The 19,580-nt window shown below is 36.4% G+C and overlaps 1 protein-coding gene across 2 annotated transcripts in view; it reads left to right on the top strand.

Moving 5' to 3' along the window:
* Positions 1 to 19,580, top strand: part of HEATR1 (HEAT repeat containing 1) — a 63,420-nt gene that overhangs the window by 19,775 nt on the left and 24,065 nt on the right. For both annotated transcript variants that reach the window (XM_060191944.1, XM_007527893.3), the window contains exons 12-31: positions 2,309 to 2,416; positions 3,133 to 3,228; positions 3,813 to 3,901; positions 5,441 to 5,652; positions 6,183 to 6,304; positions 7,250 to 7,441; positions 8,049 to 8,232; positions 8,359 to 8,495; positions 8,973 to 9,165; positions 9,912 to 10,081; positions 10,724 to 10,882; positions 11,177 to 11,419; positions 11,890 to 12,021; positions 13,126 to 13,229; positions 13,396 to 13,539; positions 13,781 to 13,899; positions 13,994 to 14,115; positions 16,411 to 16,539; positions 17,492 to 17,722; positions 18,827 to 18,953. In XM_060191944.1, coding sequence (XP_060047927.1) covers positions 2,309 to 2,416; positions 3,133 to 3,228; positions 3,813 to 3,901; positions 5,441 to 5,652; positions 6,183 to 6,304; positions 7,250 to 7,441; positions 8,049 to 8,232; positions 8,359 to 8,495; positions 8,973 to 9,165; positions 9,912 to 10,081; positions 10,724 to 10,882; positions 11,177 to 11,419; positions 11,890 to 12,021; positions 13,126 to 13,229; positions 13,396 to 13,539; positions 13,781 to 13,899; positions 13,994 to 14,115; positions 16,411 to 16,539; positions 17,492 to 17,722; positions 18,827 to 18,953 — 3,013 coding nt within the window. The remainder of the gene's footprint in view (positions 1 to 2,308; positions 2,417 to 3,132; positions 3,229 to 3,812; positions 3,902 to 5,440; positions 5,653 to 6,182; positions 6,305 to 7,249; positions 7,442 to 8,048; positions 8,233 to 8,358; positions 8,496 to 8,972; positions 9,166 to 9,911; positions 10,082 to 10,723; positions 10,883 to 11,176; positions 11,420 to 11,889; positions 12,022 to 13,125; positions 13,230 to 13,395; positions 13,540 to 13,780; positions 13,900 to 13,993; positions 14,116 to 16,410; positions 16,540 to 17,491; positions 17,723 to 18,826; positions 18,954 to 19,580) is intronic.

The following is a 19,580-nucleotide window of genomic DNA, read 5'->3' on the forward strand; positions in this document are numbered from 1 at the left end:
CCCCCCACTCCATTTTATTGGATAAGACAGACAGAAATTGAGAGGCGTGAGAGAGAGACACACACAGAGACAGACACCTGCAGACCTGCTTCATTGCTTGTGAAGTAACCCCCTGCAGGTGGAGAGCCTGGGGCAAGCCAAGCCCAGATCCTTGCACTTAGTACTTATTATGTGCACTTAACTGGGTACACCACCACTCGACACACCCCCCCCCCCTTCTTTTCTTTTTATCTTTATTGCCACCATGGTTATTGCTGGGACTTGGTACCTGCACAACAAATCCACTGGTGCTGCCAAACATTTTTTTCTTTTTCTTTCTTTACCCCCCCTCTCCTTTTTCTTTAATAGGATAAAGAGAAGTTGAGGGGGGAAGGGGCTTAGAGAGGAAGGAGAGAGAGAGACAGACAGGCACCTGCAGTATTCCTTCACCAGCCATGAAGCTTCTCCCCTGTGGTAGGAACCAGGAGCTTGAACCCGGATCCTTGCTCATGGTTAACACGTGAACATGTGTGTTCAATTGAGTGTGCCACTGCCCAGCCCTCTGTTTTTTGTTTTTCTTCCTCTCTCTCTCTTTATAAAAATTGTATTATCTTTATTTATTTATTTATTGGATAGAAACAGCTGGAAGTTGAGGAATGGAGAGATAGGGAGAAAGACAGAGAGATATCTGCAGTCCTGCTTCACCACTTGCGAAGCTTTCCTGGCACAGGTAGGGACTGGGAGCTTGAACCCTGGTCCTTGTAACGTATGTGCTCAACCAGGTGCACACCATCTGGCCTTCTGTTTTTTCTCTTTCTTAGTTAAACTTGATTTCCTTTTTCCCCTCCATATTGTGAGGAGTTAATGGTTTACATTCAACAATAAATTATAGTAATTGCTGCATGTGCAACATTGTTCCAGTTTTTCACATAACACTCTAGGTCCTCTTCCACCATCATGTTCCAGGACCTGACACGTCCCTCCACCCCAGAGTCTTTATGATGGTACAGTACACCAAATCCAGTCCAGGTTCTACTCTGTTAAACTTTCAATTATACTGGCATTTTATTTCCAAATCCTGGATAAGTAAACTAAGTTTGAGTGTCACTAGTGTAAAATTTTAAATTGCATTTTCTCAACTAAGAGATCATATATATACCTCCCTTTAGGTGCTAATATGATGAATTTACCTTATCTTTGGTACTTTTCATTTTGGAATAAGATATACACACATGTTTCCATGCCAAGAAAAAAACAGGTTGAACTCTGTTTTCTTTTTTATCACCAAGACAGGAGCAAATGTTCTCAACCTAGGTCCAGAGAAGCAATGATAAAAGTTAAATTACTCCCTACATGCTGACAATAGGGATTTGAACTGGATTCTTAGGTTTCTTATCTTGAAGAAAAAAACAAACAAATAAAACTGGATACTATTTTTATCCTGTTGGTTTGGAATTTTTTTTCCACTGCGCTCTTTATCGCTGACAGCAGCCTCTCTCCTTATGCATAAATGCCTTACACCGTGCTGAACTGAATATTGCCCTGTGTTCAGAAGCATCCAGGTATACTTGGCAAGTGCAGTTGTACAGTCCTGTCCTCATCTTGGGTAACCATGTTAAGTTCCTGAAAAATTTCAGGAGGAAAATTCAGGTGTTTCAGCACTTGTAATTGCAGCATGCAACATGCTCAGAAATATTAAATTTGTCCCCCACTACTATGTGAAAGATTCATTTTCTGAGAAGTGGTATGGGGAGAATGCTTAATCATTTACTAGAACAGCTACATAATGCATTGGCTTACTGCAAAATGTCTTTCTTGTTGGCTTTTGATAGAAGTCTCATGCTGACTTCATTTGCCAGTTGTGTTTTAGTTGGGAATTAAGCAGAAATGGGTCTTGAGATGGAGGGTGGGGACTACGAGAGGGGACACTGATGGATCAGATCCCTGGCTTGGGACAGGAGTTTGTTGCTATCCTTTTAGTGGCATCTCCTTTGTCAAAACATAGCCAAGATGTGAAAACTAAACCACAGTTCTCTTTATTTAAAATTTCTAATAAATACTCAAACTTTAAAAAAAAAAAAAAAAAGATATACACACATTGCCCAAAAAGACTTCATGGACTTGGTACAGAATCAAGTATATTTTCATTTTAACTTTAACAGTACAGGTTTTTTTTTCCTCATTTGTTGTAACTCCAAGATTAGGTACTTGTTGACTGTCTGTGTTGGATAATTTGGAGTCATTTCTCTAATTTGAATTCTTGGTTATTTCATGCTGTCCTCAGTTAATGATGTAATTAATCCTTTGCTAATTATGATAAACCCTATAGTTTTTGGCAGATTCTGACACCTCCTTGATGTTAAGTCTTAATCATCCACTTGCTCCTGTGAGACTTTTAGCTGTTAATCATCTGAAAAATATTATGAAAACATCAAAGGTTTGTGTTAGATAACTTTTATTTGTGATAACTTTGTCTTTGTGATGACCAGTTTAATTCTAGAGTGAGAAACCGATGTTACTAACTAGAAGCAACATTATGTACATATAAACTAAATGGTGAGATTAGTTTGGTTAAAGATTTGGTAGCCAATAACCACCTTGTATTTCTCCTTGTAAAAATCCTGATAATAATTATTAGCTTATAATATTAATTAATATGTGTAAGGCAGTGTTCTAAGTGTTGGTGATCAGTTTTAAATCCTGTAACAACTCTTTAAGATGGGCGTCTTATTTTGTGGATGAAAGTCGTGAGCCTAAACATCACCTTTGTGCAAGGTTACACTAATACGTGGTAGAACTAGGATTCTGGCTCCTTAGTATATGTGCTCTCAGTACTTGAGATTTCAGAGATTTCATTTTAATAAATTGAGCTCCTTTGTGTAAAATTCATATTTGAAATCAAAGTAGTCTATACTACATTCTCATTGTGAAAACATTGTACTGAACAGTCACCTAAGAAGGCCATTTAAAGATTATCTAGCTCAGTTTTAGGCATGACTTGAGAATGTTTTAATTCACATTCAGGACAGAGCCTATGTTCCCTGACTGGTATTCTGGAATTCTTTTCTCAAAGTCACATTTTCTTTTTATTGTAAAGTTCTGTTACATTTTAGAATCAACGAAATTAAAAAATTTTTTTTTTCTGTTGTTCAGGAGAGCATTGAGGAGTCTTTCATCAAAGAAGCTATTTTAACCCGACTAGGTGATGATAATATAGATGTTGTTTTGTCAGCCATAAGTGCTTTTGAGGTGAGTGATTTTGTTTTTCCTTGAAATGGCATTTTGTTTGTAAATATTTTCTTGACCTCACAAAATTCTTTAAATAGGAATATGTTTAGAAATTATTCCTCTTAGAAATTTATTTCCTGGAGAACACAGACTCATGCTTTGTTTGGTATATTCGACCCCACAATCTGACATACAGAATTTTTAAAAAAAATATTGGATAAAGACAGAGATATCAAGAGGGAAAGGGGAGGTAGAGAGGGGGAGAGACAGAGAGATACCTTCAGCATTGCTTCACTGTTTATAAAGCTTCCCCCTGCAGGTGGGTACAAGGGATTTGAACTTGGGTCCTTGCGCATTATAACATGTTGAAAATTTTTCAAAGAAGAAAAACTGCTTTAAATATTTGTCAGTAGTAAATAAATTAGGATCATGGGAATTGGCTCACAAGTGCCAATTTTCATAAATTTCTCTAAAAAACATAAATTATACTGAAATACTTGGTAGATAACATTTTATACTTTATTCTCTTATTAAAGTTTTATTTACTACGGTTTCTGTGTATTAAAAGCAAATAAAAATTTAATCATTGATGTCTTTCCTTCTAGACTTACAAAGAACACTTTAGTTTAGAAGTGACTGTTTTGAATCTTGTGAATCTCTTTAAAAGAGCAGAGCTTTCAAAGAATAAGGGGTGGTAAGTACTCATCTCGGTGTAATTTTGAACTGATGAAATGTATGAAGTTTATGTAATCTTTCTTTCTTTACTGAGTTGTGACTTAGAGTCAGTTATGTGATCTTTTGGTCTTTGCATTGGAATAAATGCTGTAAAAATGTTTACAGAGAGAATTGACTTGCGTCACATGGACTCATTTTCTCTGTTTGAAACTTTTCTGAAATGTAAAAAGAAAATAACTTAAGACATAATATATGATAAAATATTGATGTCTGAAAAGTGGGATGGGAAGGAATTTTGTTTTCTGTGTTGTAAATCTAAGACATGTTTAATACTTTTAAGCATGGAATAGTTATTATATTTATATAATATTTATATAGTATAAATATTAGATAAAAACCAACTTCATCGAACATATTAAAACCAAGCACAGAAGCACATGATACCTTGTGCTATAAGTTTTTGTAAGCGCTGGTTATTTAATGTTTGTAACCTGGGCTTTTTGTATAGAAAACTGATTAAATACAGAGCTCTGGTGGTGGGAATTGTACCCTGCTTGTCCTGTGGCCTTGTCAATATTTCTATTTTATAAATAAATAAATTTTTAAAAAATAGAATATTGATTAAACTCTTTAGAGGGTGAGGTTGTACTTTACAGGCTTTTGTAATGTTCATATATAGTCCCTAGTACATAAGATACATTTAAATAATACTATGTGGACTTGTAAGTGAATCTCTTAATTTTAGTGTAGTGTATGCATACATTGTTACATATCTCCATTTTTTTTTTTTTAAGTTGACAAGCTGGAGCTATAGTGGATCACGTAACATAGTGGTTACATGAAAAGATTTTCATGCCTGAAGCACCAAAAGTCCTAATTTCAATCCCTGGCACCACCATCAACCAGAGCCAAGCAGTGTTCTGGTTTAAAAAAAGGAGAAAGATATTAAAAATAAATTAATTAAATAAAATTTTCAGGTGGGGAATTGGCACTGTAGCTAGAGCACAGGGTTTACAAGCCTGAGGCCCTGACTTTGTTCCCTTAGCACTGAATATGCTAGACTGGAGTACTGGTCACTCTCATTAAATAAAAACTTAATCAATCTTTAAAAGACTTGGCCCCGGGAATCGGGTGGTGGTGCAGCGGGTTAAGAGCGGGTGGCGCAAAGCTCAAGGACCGGTGTAAGGATCCCGGTTCGAGCCCCCGGCTCCCCACTTGCAGGGGAGTCGCTTCACAAGGAGTGAAGCAGGTCTGCAGGTATCAGTCTTTCTCTACCCCTCTCTGTCTTTCCTCTCTCCATTTCTCTCTGTCCTATCCAACAGCAATGGCATCAATAACCACAACAATGTTAAACAACAAGGGCGACTAGAGGGAAAATAAATATTAAAAGAAAGTATTGGCCCTAATAACTCTTATCAGCTTGGATAATTAGGTGATATCTTGGTGTCTTTGATTCTGCTTGGCCAGGAGATTAGGACAATGTCAGTTGAGCTGAAATAATACAAGAAATGTGAACTCTGATGTGTTTTTTAATCAGATATGTTTACATGTCTTTTAGGTATAAGGTGCTTGAAATAGCAGTAGGCATTCTGGTTAAAGAACAGAGACTGAGGGAAGATGATCAGTTGTCAAACCAGGTGGTAGTACATCTTCTACCCTTCATGGTCATTGACACAGAGGACATGGAGTCTGTGGAGATGAAAATTGCTATACATTTATCAAAATCAGGAATTTGCTCTTTGCACCCTGTATTAAGAGGCTGGAAAGAAGGTGAGCAATTTTGTTGCTTTTTCAGGAAAAATGGACAGGTAACACTGAAGATGCAATCAGAATTATCTGTGTCTTATTAGCAATTTTGTTTATTTTGTACAAGAAAATATAGTGTGTATCTATTTATTTATTTATTTATTTATTTATATTCTAAGATAGAAAATATTTAATGAGGGCCCAGGCAGTGGTGCAACTGATTGAGGTCACATGTTACAGTGCACAAGGACCAGGGTTCAAACCCCCAGTCCCCACCTGGAGGGATGAAGCTTCATGAGTTATAAAGCAGTGCTGCAGGTCTCTCTTTGTCCTCTCTATCTTCCCCTCCCCTCTGGTTTTCTCTTTATCTCTGTCCAACAAATAAATAAATTAAATATATATATAGAAAAGAATGCTGACCCACAGGCAGGTTCAGAATTAAATAGAAAGAAAAGTCAAAAAAAGTTCATAGGAAAATTGTAAAAATAATAATAATAAAACAAATCTAAGTTTCTTACTTGAAATGATGCTGTCTTTGTTTTTTTCCCCTACAGCTCTTCAAAGTGTGATTAAAAGCACAAAGTCAGGAAAACTAATTGGTGTAGCAAATCAGAAGATGATTGAATTGTTGGCTAGCAATATAAATTCAGGGGAGCCTTCTTCTATGTTAAAAATGGTTAGTATAATGTTGATTTTCTTTTCATAATCTTAGATTCTCAGCATTTGTTTTTCTAGGTTTTTTTCAATGACTTTTTTTCCATTCTTTAATACATTATTTTGCTTTAATCATATTGTTTAGTATATATTCTGCAGATTCTTTGAAATCCTTATTATTCCACCCATTATGGTTTACATTTGGCCAGTATAAATAATGTGTACTGTAGAAAAGTGTTTTCTTCATTAAAATTAGTAAACTGATATATTTTGTTAAAACAACAAAATAGAATATAAAAGAAGAGCCAAGGATGGGAGAGATAGCATAATAATTATGTAAAAAGACTTTTATACCTGAGTCTCCAAAGTCCCAGCTTCAACACCTCCTTACCCCTGTGTCCCCAGCGCTATGTAAGCCCAAGCTATCAATGCTTTGGGGTATCTTTCTCTCCCTCTCTTTAAGGTGGAAGTCTTACTTTGTAGATGAAAATGGTCTAGAAATCACCTTTGCTTGAGGTCACATTAATAAGTGGTAGAACTAGGATTCTGGCTCCTTAGTATATGTGCTCTCAGTAGTTGAGATTTCATTTTTAATAAATTGAACTCCTTTGTGTAAAATACATATTTGAAATAAAAGTAGTCTATATTACATTCTCAGTGTGAAAACATTATACCAAACAGTCACCTAAGAAGGCCATTTAAAGATTATCTAGCTCAGTTTTAGGCATGACTTTGAATGTTTCAATTCGCATTCAGGACAGAGTCTATGTTCCTTGATTGGTATTCTGGAATTCTTTTCACAAAGTCACATTTTCTTTTTATTGTAAAGTTTTATTAAATTCTAGAATCAACTAAATTATTTTTTTTCTGTTGCTTATTTATAAAATGGAGATACTGACAAGATCATAGGATAAAATAGGGAAAATTTTTATGCCCACCAAATAATAGAAGATGTTTATTTTTCAAGGTGGAGGCTTTAATAAGTATTGGAGAAAAAGAATCCTATAATCGGAAGCAGAAAGTGACTTTTCATGTGATCATGGCTGTGCTTGTCTCTTGCTGTTCATCCTTGAAAGGAACTCACTTTCCATATGCAATAAGAGTCTTCAATTTGTTGCAGAAAAAAATAAAGAAGCTTGAGAGTGTTATTACTGCATTGGTAAGGAACAAAAAGTTGAATATTGAATAATGTAATAGCCTGATCTTTTAAACTCAGTAAACCTGAACACAGGAAACTGAGATGCTTAGTGTTTGGATACTCGGGTCAAAGTATAAAGCAGCCATGGATACAATCGATATTCAGTTATTACTGTCTTTGTTTTCCAGAAAAGTTTTAATTACAGTATATTAGATTTGAAGTATTTTGTATCTGATGATTAAATCTTTCTTGTATAATATTCTCAAGGTTAAGTATATCCAGAGTATGCTCTTTGCTTTATGAAAAATGTGTATTTAGAATCTCTTGGAAATCTGACTTCCTTGTGGAAATGTGTATTCCCATCCTTTATTTGATAGTAGTGGTTTATATAAATAATATTTGTTTTTAGGGATAGTGTGTTAACTAGAAGAAAAAAAAGTGATTGTTTTTCTTATGAATAATATGGTTCAACCTTAAAAAAAAACCTGGCTCAAAGCTATTGTGTTCTGACTTTAATGTTATGTAGATAAAATGTTTTGTATCGCTTAAATCATACATCCATTACAGTCCATCTGTTTGACCTATACCTGGCCCTTTTTGTGCTTTCTTCTTTCCTCTAACATTACAGGAAATACCTCCTGAGTGGCATTTTGAGTTGATGATAGGCAGAGGGATGCCAGTGGAGCTCTGGGCCCATTATGTAGAACAGCTCAACGCTGCTCAGCGGATTGTTGTGGAGGACTCAGTTTTACTCCTGTTTTCTCTGAAAAATTTTATTCATGCATTGAAAGTTCCTAAATCTTTCCCAAAAGGTATGACAAACTGAAATGATTTGAGTGATATTGTAGAAAACATAATTACTAACTGCAACTGTTCTCTGTCTCGAATGAAAAGACCCCAGCCGTGAGTTCACCTAGCTTCTGTTCATGTCCGTGTAGATGACGTATGGTGGAATCCTGAACAACTGAAAGAAGACAGCAGAGATTATCTGTGCTTGCTCATTGGACTCTTTGAGACAATACTTTGCGGCGCTGATGCCATCCATTTCAGAATTCTGATGAAACTTTTCATACAGGTGATAGGCTTATCTTCTTCAGTCTTGCTTTTTCCCTGTGAGAAGATAATGCAGATTATCTTAAGTACGGCAGCTTTTTAGTGAAAAACGAAAGGGCATTTAAGCAGTGAGGAGTCTGTCTTATTTATGCTCTACAGTGTTTGACACAGCCATCATCTAGATGCTCCATCCTTGAAGTGTTTTCTTTCGGAGGCTTCCCTGACATCACTTTTCGTGTTCTCTTGTTTTTGTTAAATGTTTCCAAGTACAAAGTTAGAGCAAGTTCTATAAATAACAGCCAGCTGACTGCTTTTACATCCCTTTCACTGGGCTAAAATACTTTTAAGTGATTAGGAAAGGAAACCACTGCAGTAAAATGTTTCTGTGGTTTTATACTAGGGAAAAGAGATTTGAAACCAACTTAGAGGATTTGGAACCAACTCAAGGAGTTAAAATAAAACTTTACTATCTTTTTTTTTTTTCCCCCTCTCCCTTAAGGTACATTTAGAAGATATCTTTCAGTTATTCAAGTTCTTTTCTGTTTTATGGACCTATGGCTCTAGCCTTTCAAATCCACTTAACTGCAGCGTGAAAACAGCACTACATACCCAAGCTCTTTATGTTGGTTGTGCAATGCTTTCTTCTCAGAAGCCACAGTCCAAACAGAAACTGGCATCCCTATCTTCTCCAGGTATTACAGATAGCTTCATTGTGTTCTCTTGTGACCAACCAGTAATGCTTTTTCTATATGTATTTTATGGAGACTGTAGTTTTAGAGGAAGTAACATCTCACTCTGTGTAAACTAGTCCTGGTAATTCTAAGTGGTTTTAAATTACATAAGTAGGTATCACTTGCAAAATCTCACAGACACAAATAATAAAAATAAGTTCTTAATAGCCACATGTTTTCTGAGCTTCAACAGTTATAGTGTTATATTGGGAAACTAAACCATTAAAATAAAATTTAGCATTCAAATTACTGCTTATAAATGAGTCTTCATTCAAACACTGTCCTGGATTATCTCTTTTACCAGGTATAAAAGTATAAGTTATTTGCAAGCTAGGTACTCATTAATGTAAGATCGAAATGTAAGATTTTTTTTTTTTTCTCTCCTGTTTGCTTCTGGAGTTTAATTCCTTTGTAGTTCCACTATTCCTTGGTGAACTTTTCCCCTCCTACCTTGCATAGAGACTGAGATAAAGATATGATAGCAGGTGGTATAGAATAGGGCTTACTGTGCTCTCATTGGTATATTTTCAAATGAATGTACTTAGCATATGCCTTAACATTTTTCTAGAATAGTAAATAATTCCCCCAAGGAACTAGTCTTTAGACAGGTATTCTGACTTGAAGGCAATACTTTCCATTGTGTTCATATTTTAACTTAAATTTAGTACTGCCGGCTTTTTAAATTAGTTTTTTCTCTTTGGTTATAGTGGTAACATCCCTACTTATTAATCTGGGAAGCCCTATAAAAGAAGTCCGTAGGGCTGCCATTCACTGTCTCCAGACCCTGAGTGGAGTGTCATCTCACTTTAATCTACTAATACATCATTTAGTTCCTAAAACTGAGGAGATCACTTCAGATGCCAACTATGTTGTTCAGGTAAAACCTATGAGAAAAGATTGAGTGTGTCCATGCTTGTGTGTAGACATGAACAGTTTTTTTTTCTTTCCTTGACATTTTTGCTTTGTTGTGCTATTTGCCTAAGCATTCAATTTAGGAACTGATATGTCAGTATCTATAAAATTTTTCTCTTTAATTTTTTAAAAAATATTTATTGATTGATTCCCTTTTGTTACCCTTGTTGTTTTCTATTGTTGTTATTGATGTTGTTGGTGTTGGGATAGGACAGAGAGAAATGGAGAGAGGAGGGGAAGACAGAGAGAGGGAGAGAAAGATAGACACTTGCAGACCTGCTTCACCACCTTTGAATTGACCCCCCTGGGGAAGCCGGGGCCTTGAGCCAGGATCCTTAAGCTGGTCCTTGCTCTTTGCACCATGTGCGCTTAACCCGCTGCGCTACCACCCGACTGCCCGTCTTTAATTTTTAAAGGATAATGATAACATGTTTCAGTTTTGCTTTCATTTCATTGACCTCTGATAGTAAACTGACCCCTAGCTGTCCAGTGTCCAGGGACAGTGTCACATCATAAGCCACAGAATCTTCCACTTACAGTATTTTTCACCTTTGTAGTTATTCCACCTTTTTTTTTTTTTTTAAATCCAATTTTCTTTGTGTCCTAGGACTTGTCTACTTTATTTGGGGAGCTACAGGGAGAGAAGAAACTGAAATCTCATCAAAAGTTGTCTGAAACTTTAAAAAACCTTCTTTATTGCGTATATAGTTGCCCATCTTACATTGCAAAAGACTTTATGAAAGTACTCCAAGAAGTCAGCAGTGAGGTAAGTTACATTCTGTGTAATATTACTAAAGAGTATAATTGCTCATATTTGAGGAAGACATTTGAACATTAAGTATGTTTTCTCAGAACTGAAGCGGATTGTGCTAACAGAGAAGATCTGGATGTATTGATTGGATCCGTAGAGCCCATGTCCAAGTGGTCACCCTTATTGTGCTTTCCCCTCCATACTAGGCACATAGTTTTAGAACATAGTCTCTTTGGATGTTTGGAAAACAAGTAAAAATGTATATCAGTATAAATTAATATTTACTAATAAAAGTTTTCAAACTTTTAGATGGTGCTTTCCCAGCTACTGCCTATGGCTGGACAACTATTAGAAAAAATCCAGAAAGACCCCACAGTTATCCTGAAAGATGAAGCGACTGTTTTACATCTCATTCTGGGAAAATATAATGAACATTCAGCTTCTCTATTACATAAGGACCCCAAGAGTTTAGATATATTTATAAAAGCTGTGCATACCACGAAGGAACTTTTTGCTGGAATGCCAACAGTTCAGATCACAGCCCTTGAGAAGGTCAGGAAACTAAAATGTTCTTTTAAATTTTTGTAAATGATTTAGTTGGAGAAAACTGTGTGAACGACTTGGGTTTGAAGGAACACTTATGTGAGTCCTGTGAATTTCAGTGATTCACAGGAACAGTTGTGTCTTAACTGAATGGGAACCACTTGCATTGTAAGAGTGAGATCAGGATCGTTTTTTAAATTCAAGATTGCTCATGGACCAGGCGGTGGCGCACCTGGTTGAGCGCACATGTTGCAATGCACAAGTACCCGGGTTCAAGCACCCAGTCCCCACCTGCATGGGGAAAGCTTTGCGAGTGATGAAGCAGGGCTGCAGGTGTCTCTCTGTCTCTCCCTCTCTATCACCCCCTACCTCTTGATTTCTGGCTGTCTCTATCCAATAAGTAAATAAGGATTTAAAAAAAATTTTAAAAAAGATTGCTCATTGAGTTCCATTGCCTTTTTTTTTTCCACCTCTTCTAGATTACAAAGCCATTTTTTGCAGCTATAGAAGATGAAAAAGTTCAGCAGAAGCTTTTGCACATGTTGTTTGATTTATTGGTAAACTGTAAAAATACACTTTGTGCCCAGACTGTTAGCAGTGTTTTTAAAGGGGTAAGTTGCAAACTTTCTGTAAATTGTTTACTAATATTTGTTCCATATAATACCATATTTAAACAGGTACCATTTTAAACAGTTGAATTTTACCACTGATAAGAATTGTAGAAAAGTTCAGAGAAGTGCAAAGCCAAAATATGCCTTCATTACTTTTATTATATGAGTTACTTACAGCTTTTGCTAGGCAGGGTGTGGTGCATAGTTTGAGTCTTAATCACACTGGGGGTGATGATCTACTTCTTTTATGCATATAATAGGAATGTGTATTGCTTAGTGTTCAACAAGGTCATAGATTATTCCACTTTATTTAAATAATTGTGACACAGATATGATGGCATTAAGAATCTGCTCATTAGTTTATATGTGTGCATATTGACATTTATCTGAACATCATGCAGCAGTATTTTGTATTTTTAACTTTATTTGTTTTGTTTGTTTAAAGAAAACACATTAATAGAGGTAAATTAATAGTCTGAATATGAAAGATACAAAGACTTTGAATATAGTATTTACCAGTTCATTCAGTGTTGTGATCTGACATCTAAACAACTTAGATTAAGTTGATTAGTTTAGGTGCTATAAATTATCATTAATTGTATGTAACTTTTAGCTCATAGAACTATTCTTAACATAACCATAATTCTTAGTCTAAGTTTAAAAGAAGATGATTGGTTAGAACCATAAAATTATTGAGAGTCTTTGTTCATTATCTTGCCCCCGCTTCATTTTGGTCTGAGATTATCATAGGAATTTAAGTAAAATGCATTTACCTGTTTAAAAAAATATAGATTGGTGAAGGCCTTGTATCTAGATTAAGTAGTTGTCAGGACTTTAACATATTTACTTGGACTTCTAAAATAAGGGCAACTACTTAAGCTACAGATTACATGTGTGTCATATGTTTCTGAATAAGTTTATGTGTGTAATATGTTTCTGTTTACATGGAAGTTAAACAAGAGTGCATAAGAAATTGTCAGTTTTGTCAGTGGGTGTTTGTTATTATGAAAGTGTACATAAATGTTTTATTGTTTTGATCTATTTTAATCAGTATTCTAATTTTAATCCCATGGATTATATGATCAACCTTTTTTCCTGTTTCAGATTTCTGTTAATGCCGAACAAATCAGAATAGAACTGGAACCACCAGATAAGACAAAGTCCTTAGGCACAATCCAGCAAACAAGAAGGCAGAAAATGCAACAAAAGTAAGAATTAAAAATACAGTGAGAATATGCTATTTCCCAGATGATGAGTGATATGGAACTATTGTGATTTTTTTTTTTATACCAACCAATTTGATGTAATTGGGTAAGATGAGTTTTATTTAACATTGATAATATTTGCTTTAATTTTGTTTTGTCTGTTTCTCAGAAAATCACAAGATGTAGAATCTGTTCAGGAAGTTGGAGAATCTTACTGGCAAAGAGTAACCCTCATCTTAGAATTGCTGCAGCATAAAAAGAAACTCAAAAATCCTCAGATACTGGTTCCAACTCTTTTTAACCTGCTATCAAGGTAGTGACATTTGCCTTTGAGATATAGAGAGAATAATGTTCTAATTCTGGCCCTATTTGACTTGTCATTCTCTTTTCAACATATTCTCTTGTTCAGCTACTCTTGAAATTAAAGCAAGTACTATAGTTAAAAATATTAGAATTATAAATTGCATATTTTTGTTTGTATTTTGTGGATTTTTATGGCCATATATGCATTACTGAAATTGTGTAACTCTCCTTTCCCATTGGGTCTCTTCAAGGTGTTTAGAACCTTTGCTACCAGAGCAGGGAAATATGGAATATACCAAGCAGTTAATCTTTAGTTGTTTGCTCAACATCTGCCAAAAACTCTCTCCAGATGGTGGCAAGATACCAAAAGGTTTGTGCTTTATAAAAAGAATTATCTACATTGATTGTGAATGAATGTATCTACCACTTAGAGATTTTCTTCCCCCTCTTTTTCAACACTGTAGATGTCCTAGATGAGGAAAAATTCAACGTGGAATTGATAGTTCAGTGCATTCGCGTTTCAGAAATGCCTCAGACCCATCACCATGCCCTTTTACTTTTGGGTACTGTTGCTGGAATATTTCCTGTAAGTATTTGTGGTTTAAGATTTCAACAGGTTTATTTATTTATTTATTATATTTACCAGAGCCCTGCTCAGCTCTGGCTGATGGTGGGTTGAACCTGGGACTTGGGAGCCCCAGGCAGGAGAGTTCCTTCGCAGAATCATGATGCTTCTGCCTGAGAGTGAGATCATCCCATATTCATCCTTCTGTTTCTGACTTATTTCACATAACATGAATTTTTCAAGGTCCATCTAAGATCGGCTGAAAACGGTGAAGTCACTGTTTTTAATAGCTGAGTAGTATTCCACTGTGTATATACCACAACTTGCTCAGCTACTCATCTGTTGTTGGACACCTTGGTTGCTTCCAGGTTTTGAGTATTTCAAATTGTGCTGCTGGTGGGGGTAGATAGCATAATGATTATGCAAAGAAACTCTTGCCTGAGGCTCCAAAGTCCCAGGTTCAATCCCCTGCACCACCGTAAGCCAGAGCTGAGCAGTGCTCTGGTAAAAACAAACAAATTGTGCTGCTAAGAAGGTATGTGTGCACAGATCTTTTTGGATGGGTGAGTTGGGTTCCTTAGGATATATCCCCAGGAGAGGAATTGGAGAATCATAGGTTAGGTCCATTTCTAGCCTTCTGAGAGTTCTGCAGACTGCTCTCCACAGAGAGAGAGGTTGGTCCAATTGACATTCCCACCAGCAGTGTAGGAGGGTTCCTTTGACCTCACAACCTCTCCAGCATTTGCTGCTGCTACCTTTTCTGATATATGACATTCTCACAGGAATGAAGTGGTATCTCATTATTGTCTTTATTTGCATTTCTCTGACAATCAAAGACTTAGAGCATTTTTTTTTCATGTGTTTCTCGGCCCTTTGGATCTCTTCTGTGGTGAATATTCTGATTAGATTAGGTTTATTCCTAGATATTTTATTGTTTTTGTTGTTGTAAAAGGAATTGATTTCTGGCTTTCAGCTTCTTTTAACTTAGTGTTTGCATAGAGGAATGCCACTGATTTTGGAACGATAATTTCGTAGCCTGACATCTTACTGTATTGCCTGATGATTTCCAAAAGCTTCTTGCTGGATTCCTTAGGTTTTTCTATGTATACTGTCATGTCATCTGCAAATAGGGAGATTTTGACTTCTTTTCCAATCTGTATGCCTTTAATTCCTTGCTCCTGCCTGATTGCTATGGCAAGAACTTCCAACACTATGTTGAATAATAATGGTAATAGGAGCAGCCCTATCTAGTACCTGATCTGAGGGGAAATGCTTCCAGTTTTTCACCATTGAGTATGATGTTCATCCCAGTCACTCCTCACTTCTTTATTTTAGACTAATCTATTTCCGTTTTTATAAATTTATCTACTCTAGACATATAACTTTCTGAAACTATTTTCCAAGTATACCATTTTGTACCCACCAATAATAATGAGGGTTCTAACAAACTCTATATCCTTACTGATACTTGTTTTGTCTTGATAATTAAAGTCACTCTATTGGGCTATTGAAAAAATTGTGACTTTTTTTTTCTATGCAGAAGTGCCGCATAACTTTTCTGACAACCCAATAATGTGCAAAGCAGTATGTTGTGTCTTAGATTCTGTATTTCTCTTTTTAAAAAAACTTTTATTATCTTTGTTTATTCATTGAAGAGAGACAGCCAGAAATTAAGAAGGAATGGAGTGATAGGAAGAGAGACAGAGACACCTGTAATACTGCTTCACCACATGCAGTGCTTTCTTCCTGCAGGACTTGAACCTGGGTCCTTGTGCACTATGATGTGTACACTCAACCAGGTGTGCCACACCACCCCCTGATTCTGCATTTCTCTAGTGACTAATGATGTACATGTTGAAATTCGTGGTTATTTTTGGAGAAAAATGTCTTTGCAAAAACCTTTCCTTGTTTTAAAATTGAATTATTTCGGAGTCGGGCTGTAGCGCAGCGGGTTAAGCGCAGGTGGCGCAAAGCACAAGGACCGGCATAAGGATCCCGGTTCGAACCCCGGCTCCCTACCTGCAGGGGAGTCACTTCACAGGCGGTGAAGCAGGTCTGCAGGTGTCTATCTTTCTCTCCTCCTCTCTGTCTTCCCCTCCTCTCTCCATTTCTCTCTATCCTATCCATCAACGACAACAATAATAACTACAAAAATAAAACAACAAGGTCAACAAAAGGGAATAAATAAATAAAATTAATATTTAAAAAAAATTTTTTTTAATTGAATTATTTCCTCTTTCACTATTGATTTATGAACCCCTGGCATGTGATTTTTTTTTTTTAACAGAAGACATTGAAAGATGTGTTTTCTTTCAGGATAAAGTTCTACACAATATCATGTCTATTTTTACGTTTATGGGAGCGAGTGTCATGCGCCTAGATGATACTTACAGTTTTCAAGTTATTAAGAAGACAGTAAAAATGGTTATTCCGGCACTTATTCGGGTAAGCTGTCTTTATACCACCATCACTGTTAATTAAAAAACTTTGGATAGTATGAAAATCAGGAGTAAATATTCACATGTGACATACATAGATTTTCCACTGTGTGTGGGTCAGTACCCAACCTCTGTGTTGAACAGTGGTCCACTGTATTAATCTGTTTATTTCTGTTATTCATTCAATACCGTATTTTGAGCTCTAGTACCAGAGTGAGATGGTCTGAGTTTTACTCAGAACGCAAAAAAGTTACTTTTTCTGTGTTCTGCTAATCTAGATTATATTCATTTATCTTTGTTGTTTGTTTTTAATCAAACACTGATCATCTCTGGCTTTTTGTGGTGCAAGGGATTGAACCTGGGACTTTGGAGCCTCAGGCATGAGAGTCTCCCTGCATAACTATTATGCTATCTGTCCCCACCCCTTTTATTCATTTTTCTTGAGGTACAGCACATATCGTACTTGACTGGTGTAGATTTTCAACTTCAGTGCAAATTTGCTATCAGTGCTACTCTTTTTGACATCTACTAGTTTGTGTCTCCTGCTATTCAAAAGTATATCATGCCTCATACAAGCTGTAAATTTCCTGTGGAGCAAAACTCACATCCTACATGTTGTGTTCTCAGGCCGAGTATTGTCCAAGATATAATCTGTATAACTGTTTGATTATATATTTTTTAAATATTTATAGGCAGAAATTGAAGAGACAGAGAGGGAGAAAGATATCTTTAGCACTGCTTCATTTGTGGAGCTTCCCTCCTGCAGGTGGGGACCAGGGATTTGCCCCTGGGCCCTGGCACATAGTGACACATAAGCTCTGCGAGGTGTGCTGCCACTCAGCCCCGGTTATTAACATGTTCTGGGAACTCAGACACATGTAATGGCCTTCTTATGTCTACCTAGAGCTTGTTTCGTGGAATGTTCTTTTCCTATTCATTTGTTCCCACTTGTTCTGCAGTCTGATGCTGGAGACTCTGTAGAAGTCACTAGAAACGTGGAAGAAATTGTGGTAAAAATCATTAATGTGTTTGTGGATGCGTTGCCACATGTTCCAGAGCACAGACGCCTGCCCATCCTTATTCAGCTTGTTGATACATTGGGCGCTCAAAGATTCCTCTGGGTCCTTCTCCTCTTGCTTTTTGAACAGTATATCACTAAAACAGTGCTGGTGGCTCCCTTTGGAGAAAAGGTGAGAATATGGTGTGTGTGTGTGTGTGTGTGGTGGGAGGGAGGGTTGGGGATAAGAAGGAAAGTGAGTTAGAGTGTTGCACCAAAGGAAAAGACTCTGGGGTTTGGGGGATGGTAGGGTTTCAGGTCCTGGAACTTGACAGCAGAGGAGGACCTAGTGGAGGTTGTATTGTTACGTGGAAAACTGGGAAATGTTAGGCATGCACAAACTATTGTATTTTACTGTCGACTATAAACCATTAATCCCCCAATAAGGAAATTTAAAAAAAAGGAAAAGTGAGATGCTTGTTTCAGACTTCCCACTTTAAAAGTGGGTTGTTGATACTTACTATGCATGATTCAGCAGTGCTTGTTCAAGAAATGACTTTACAACTTTAAAGTGAATTGTATTTTTGGTATTCCTTAAAATCGCTTTCTGAGCTTGTGGCACTCTGAATATCCTCAGTAACAATAAAACATCTTTGGGGCATGAATTGACTTCTCTAAGAAATAGGTCTGGTATCATACTAACTAGCTGTTTGTTTTTTTTTAATCTTTTTATTTACTTATTTACTTCCTTTTTGTTGCCCTTGTTGTTTTTATTGTTGTCATAGTTATTGTTGTTGTTATTGATGTCATCATTGTTGGATGGGACAGAGAGAAATGGAGAGGGGGGAGAGGAAGATAGACACCGGCAGACCTGCTTCACCGCCTGTGAAGTGACTCCCCTGCAGGTGGGGAGCCGGGGGCTCGAGCCAGGATCTTTATGCCAGTCCTTGTGGTTTGTGCCTGACTCCAACTTAACTGTTTTAAGCCTAGTAGTCCAGGGGCACAGTAAATCAACAGTCTCTTAAAAGTAGTTTTGAAGGCATTTCATGGGATATGCCAGTAACATTGAAATCACTAAGCTATCGATGAGCCCTATTTGAATGGGTGAGATACTGACTTTCTGTAAAGAACCAGCAACTCATTCATCTGAAGATACATAAGAACCTAATATATAGCGGTGTGTGTTTGTGTGTGTGAGAGAGAGTACACACACACACACACTAAAATATTTTTAAATGTATTCCCCATGTGTGTATCTAACATAAATTTGATGGGTGGTTTTCCTATTTTCATACAGGATGCCATTTTAGAGGCAGGCACTGAATTTTGGATTTCAGTATGTTGTGAATTTAGTGTCCAGGATCAAGTACAGAGTTTGATGAACATTCTTCAGTACTTATTAAAGCTACCAGAAGAAAAGGAAGGTAAATTAAAGGCAGCCTTGAATTACATTAATTTTTTTGTGCTATGACTGTATAATCTCTATTCTGTGTAGAATATAGTAAGTTTGAGAAAGTTTTCTATTGTCATCCCATACACATTGGCTTTTTACACCGTTTGTCTTTTGCTAATATATTGATTATAGAGTGTTACAGGTGTTTTAAGATTAAATGACAGCAGGCTAGTAATACATAATGAGTTATCTCTTAGCTTTCTTATTTATCTCTTTCTTTCTTTCTTTATGAGAAAAATAGGCAGAGAGGGAAAAAGCCAGACATCACTCTGGTACCTATGCAGCTGGGGATTGACCTTGGGACCTCATGGTTGAGAATCCAATGCTTTTTCACTGCACCACCTCCCAGACCACTCTCTTTAGTTTTCCATTAAAATATCTGTGATACATTTACAAGAAGGAAAAATTTTAGGTATCAAAGCAATAGCAGATAAATATTAAAATTTACCATATATGATTTTTTTTTTCCTTTTGTGGAGCAAAAGCCCTTATACATTTGTACTTTTACCATTCCTGCGCAGCTTGTCACTTAAAGGGAGACACACAGAGAGATAGAGAGATACCACAGCACTAGGGCTTCGTTTGGTGCCATGGTAAC

The sequence above is a fragment of the Erinaceus europaeus genome, chromosome 6, assembly GCF_950295315.1.
Source record: "Erinaceus europaeus chromosome 6, mEriEur2.1, whole genome shotgun sequence".
NCBI classification, from domain to species: Eukaryota; Metazoa; Chordata; class Mammalia; order Eulipotyphla; family Erinaceidae; genus Erinaceus; species Erinaceus europaeus.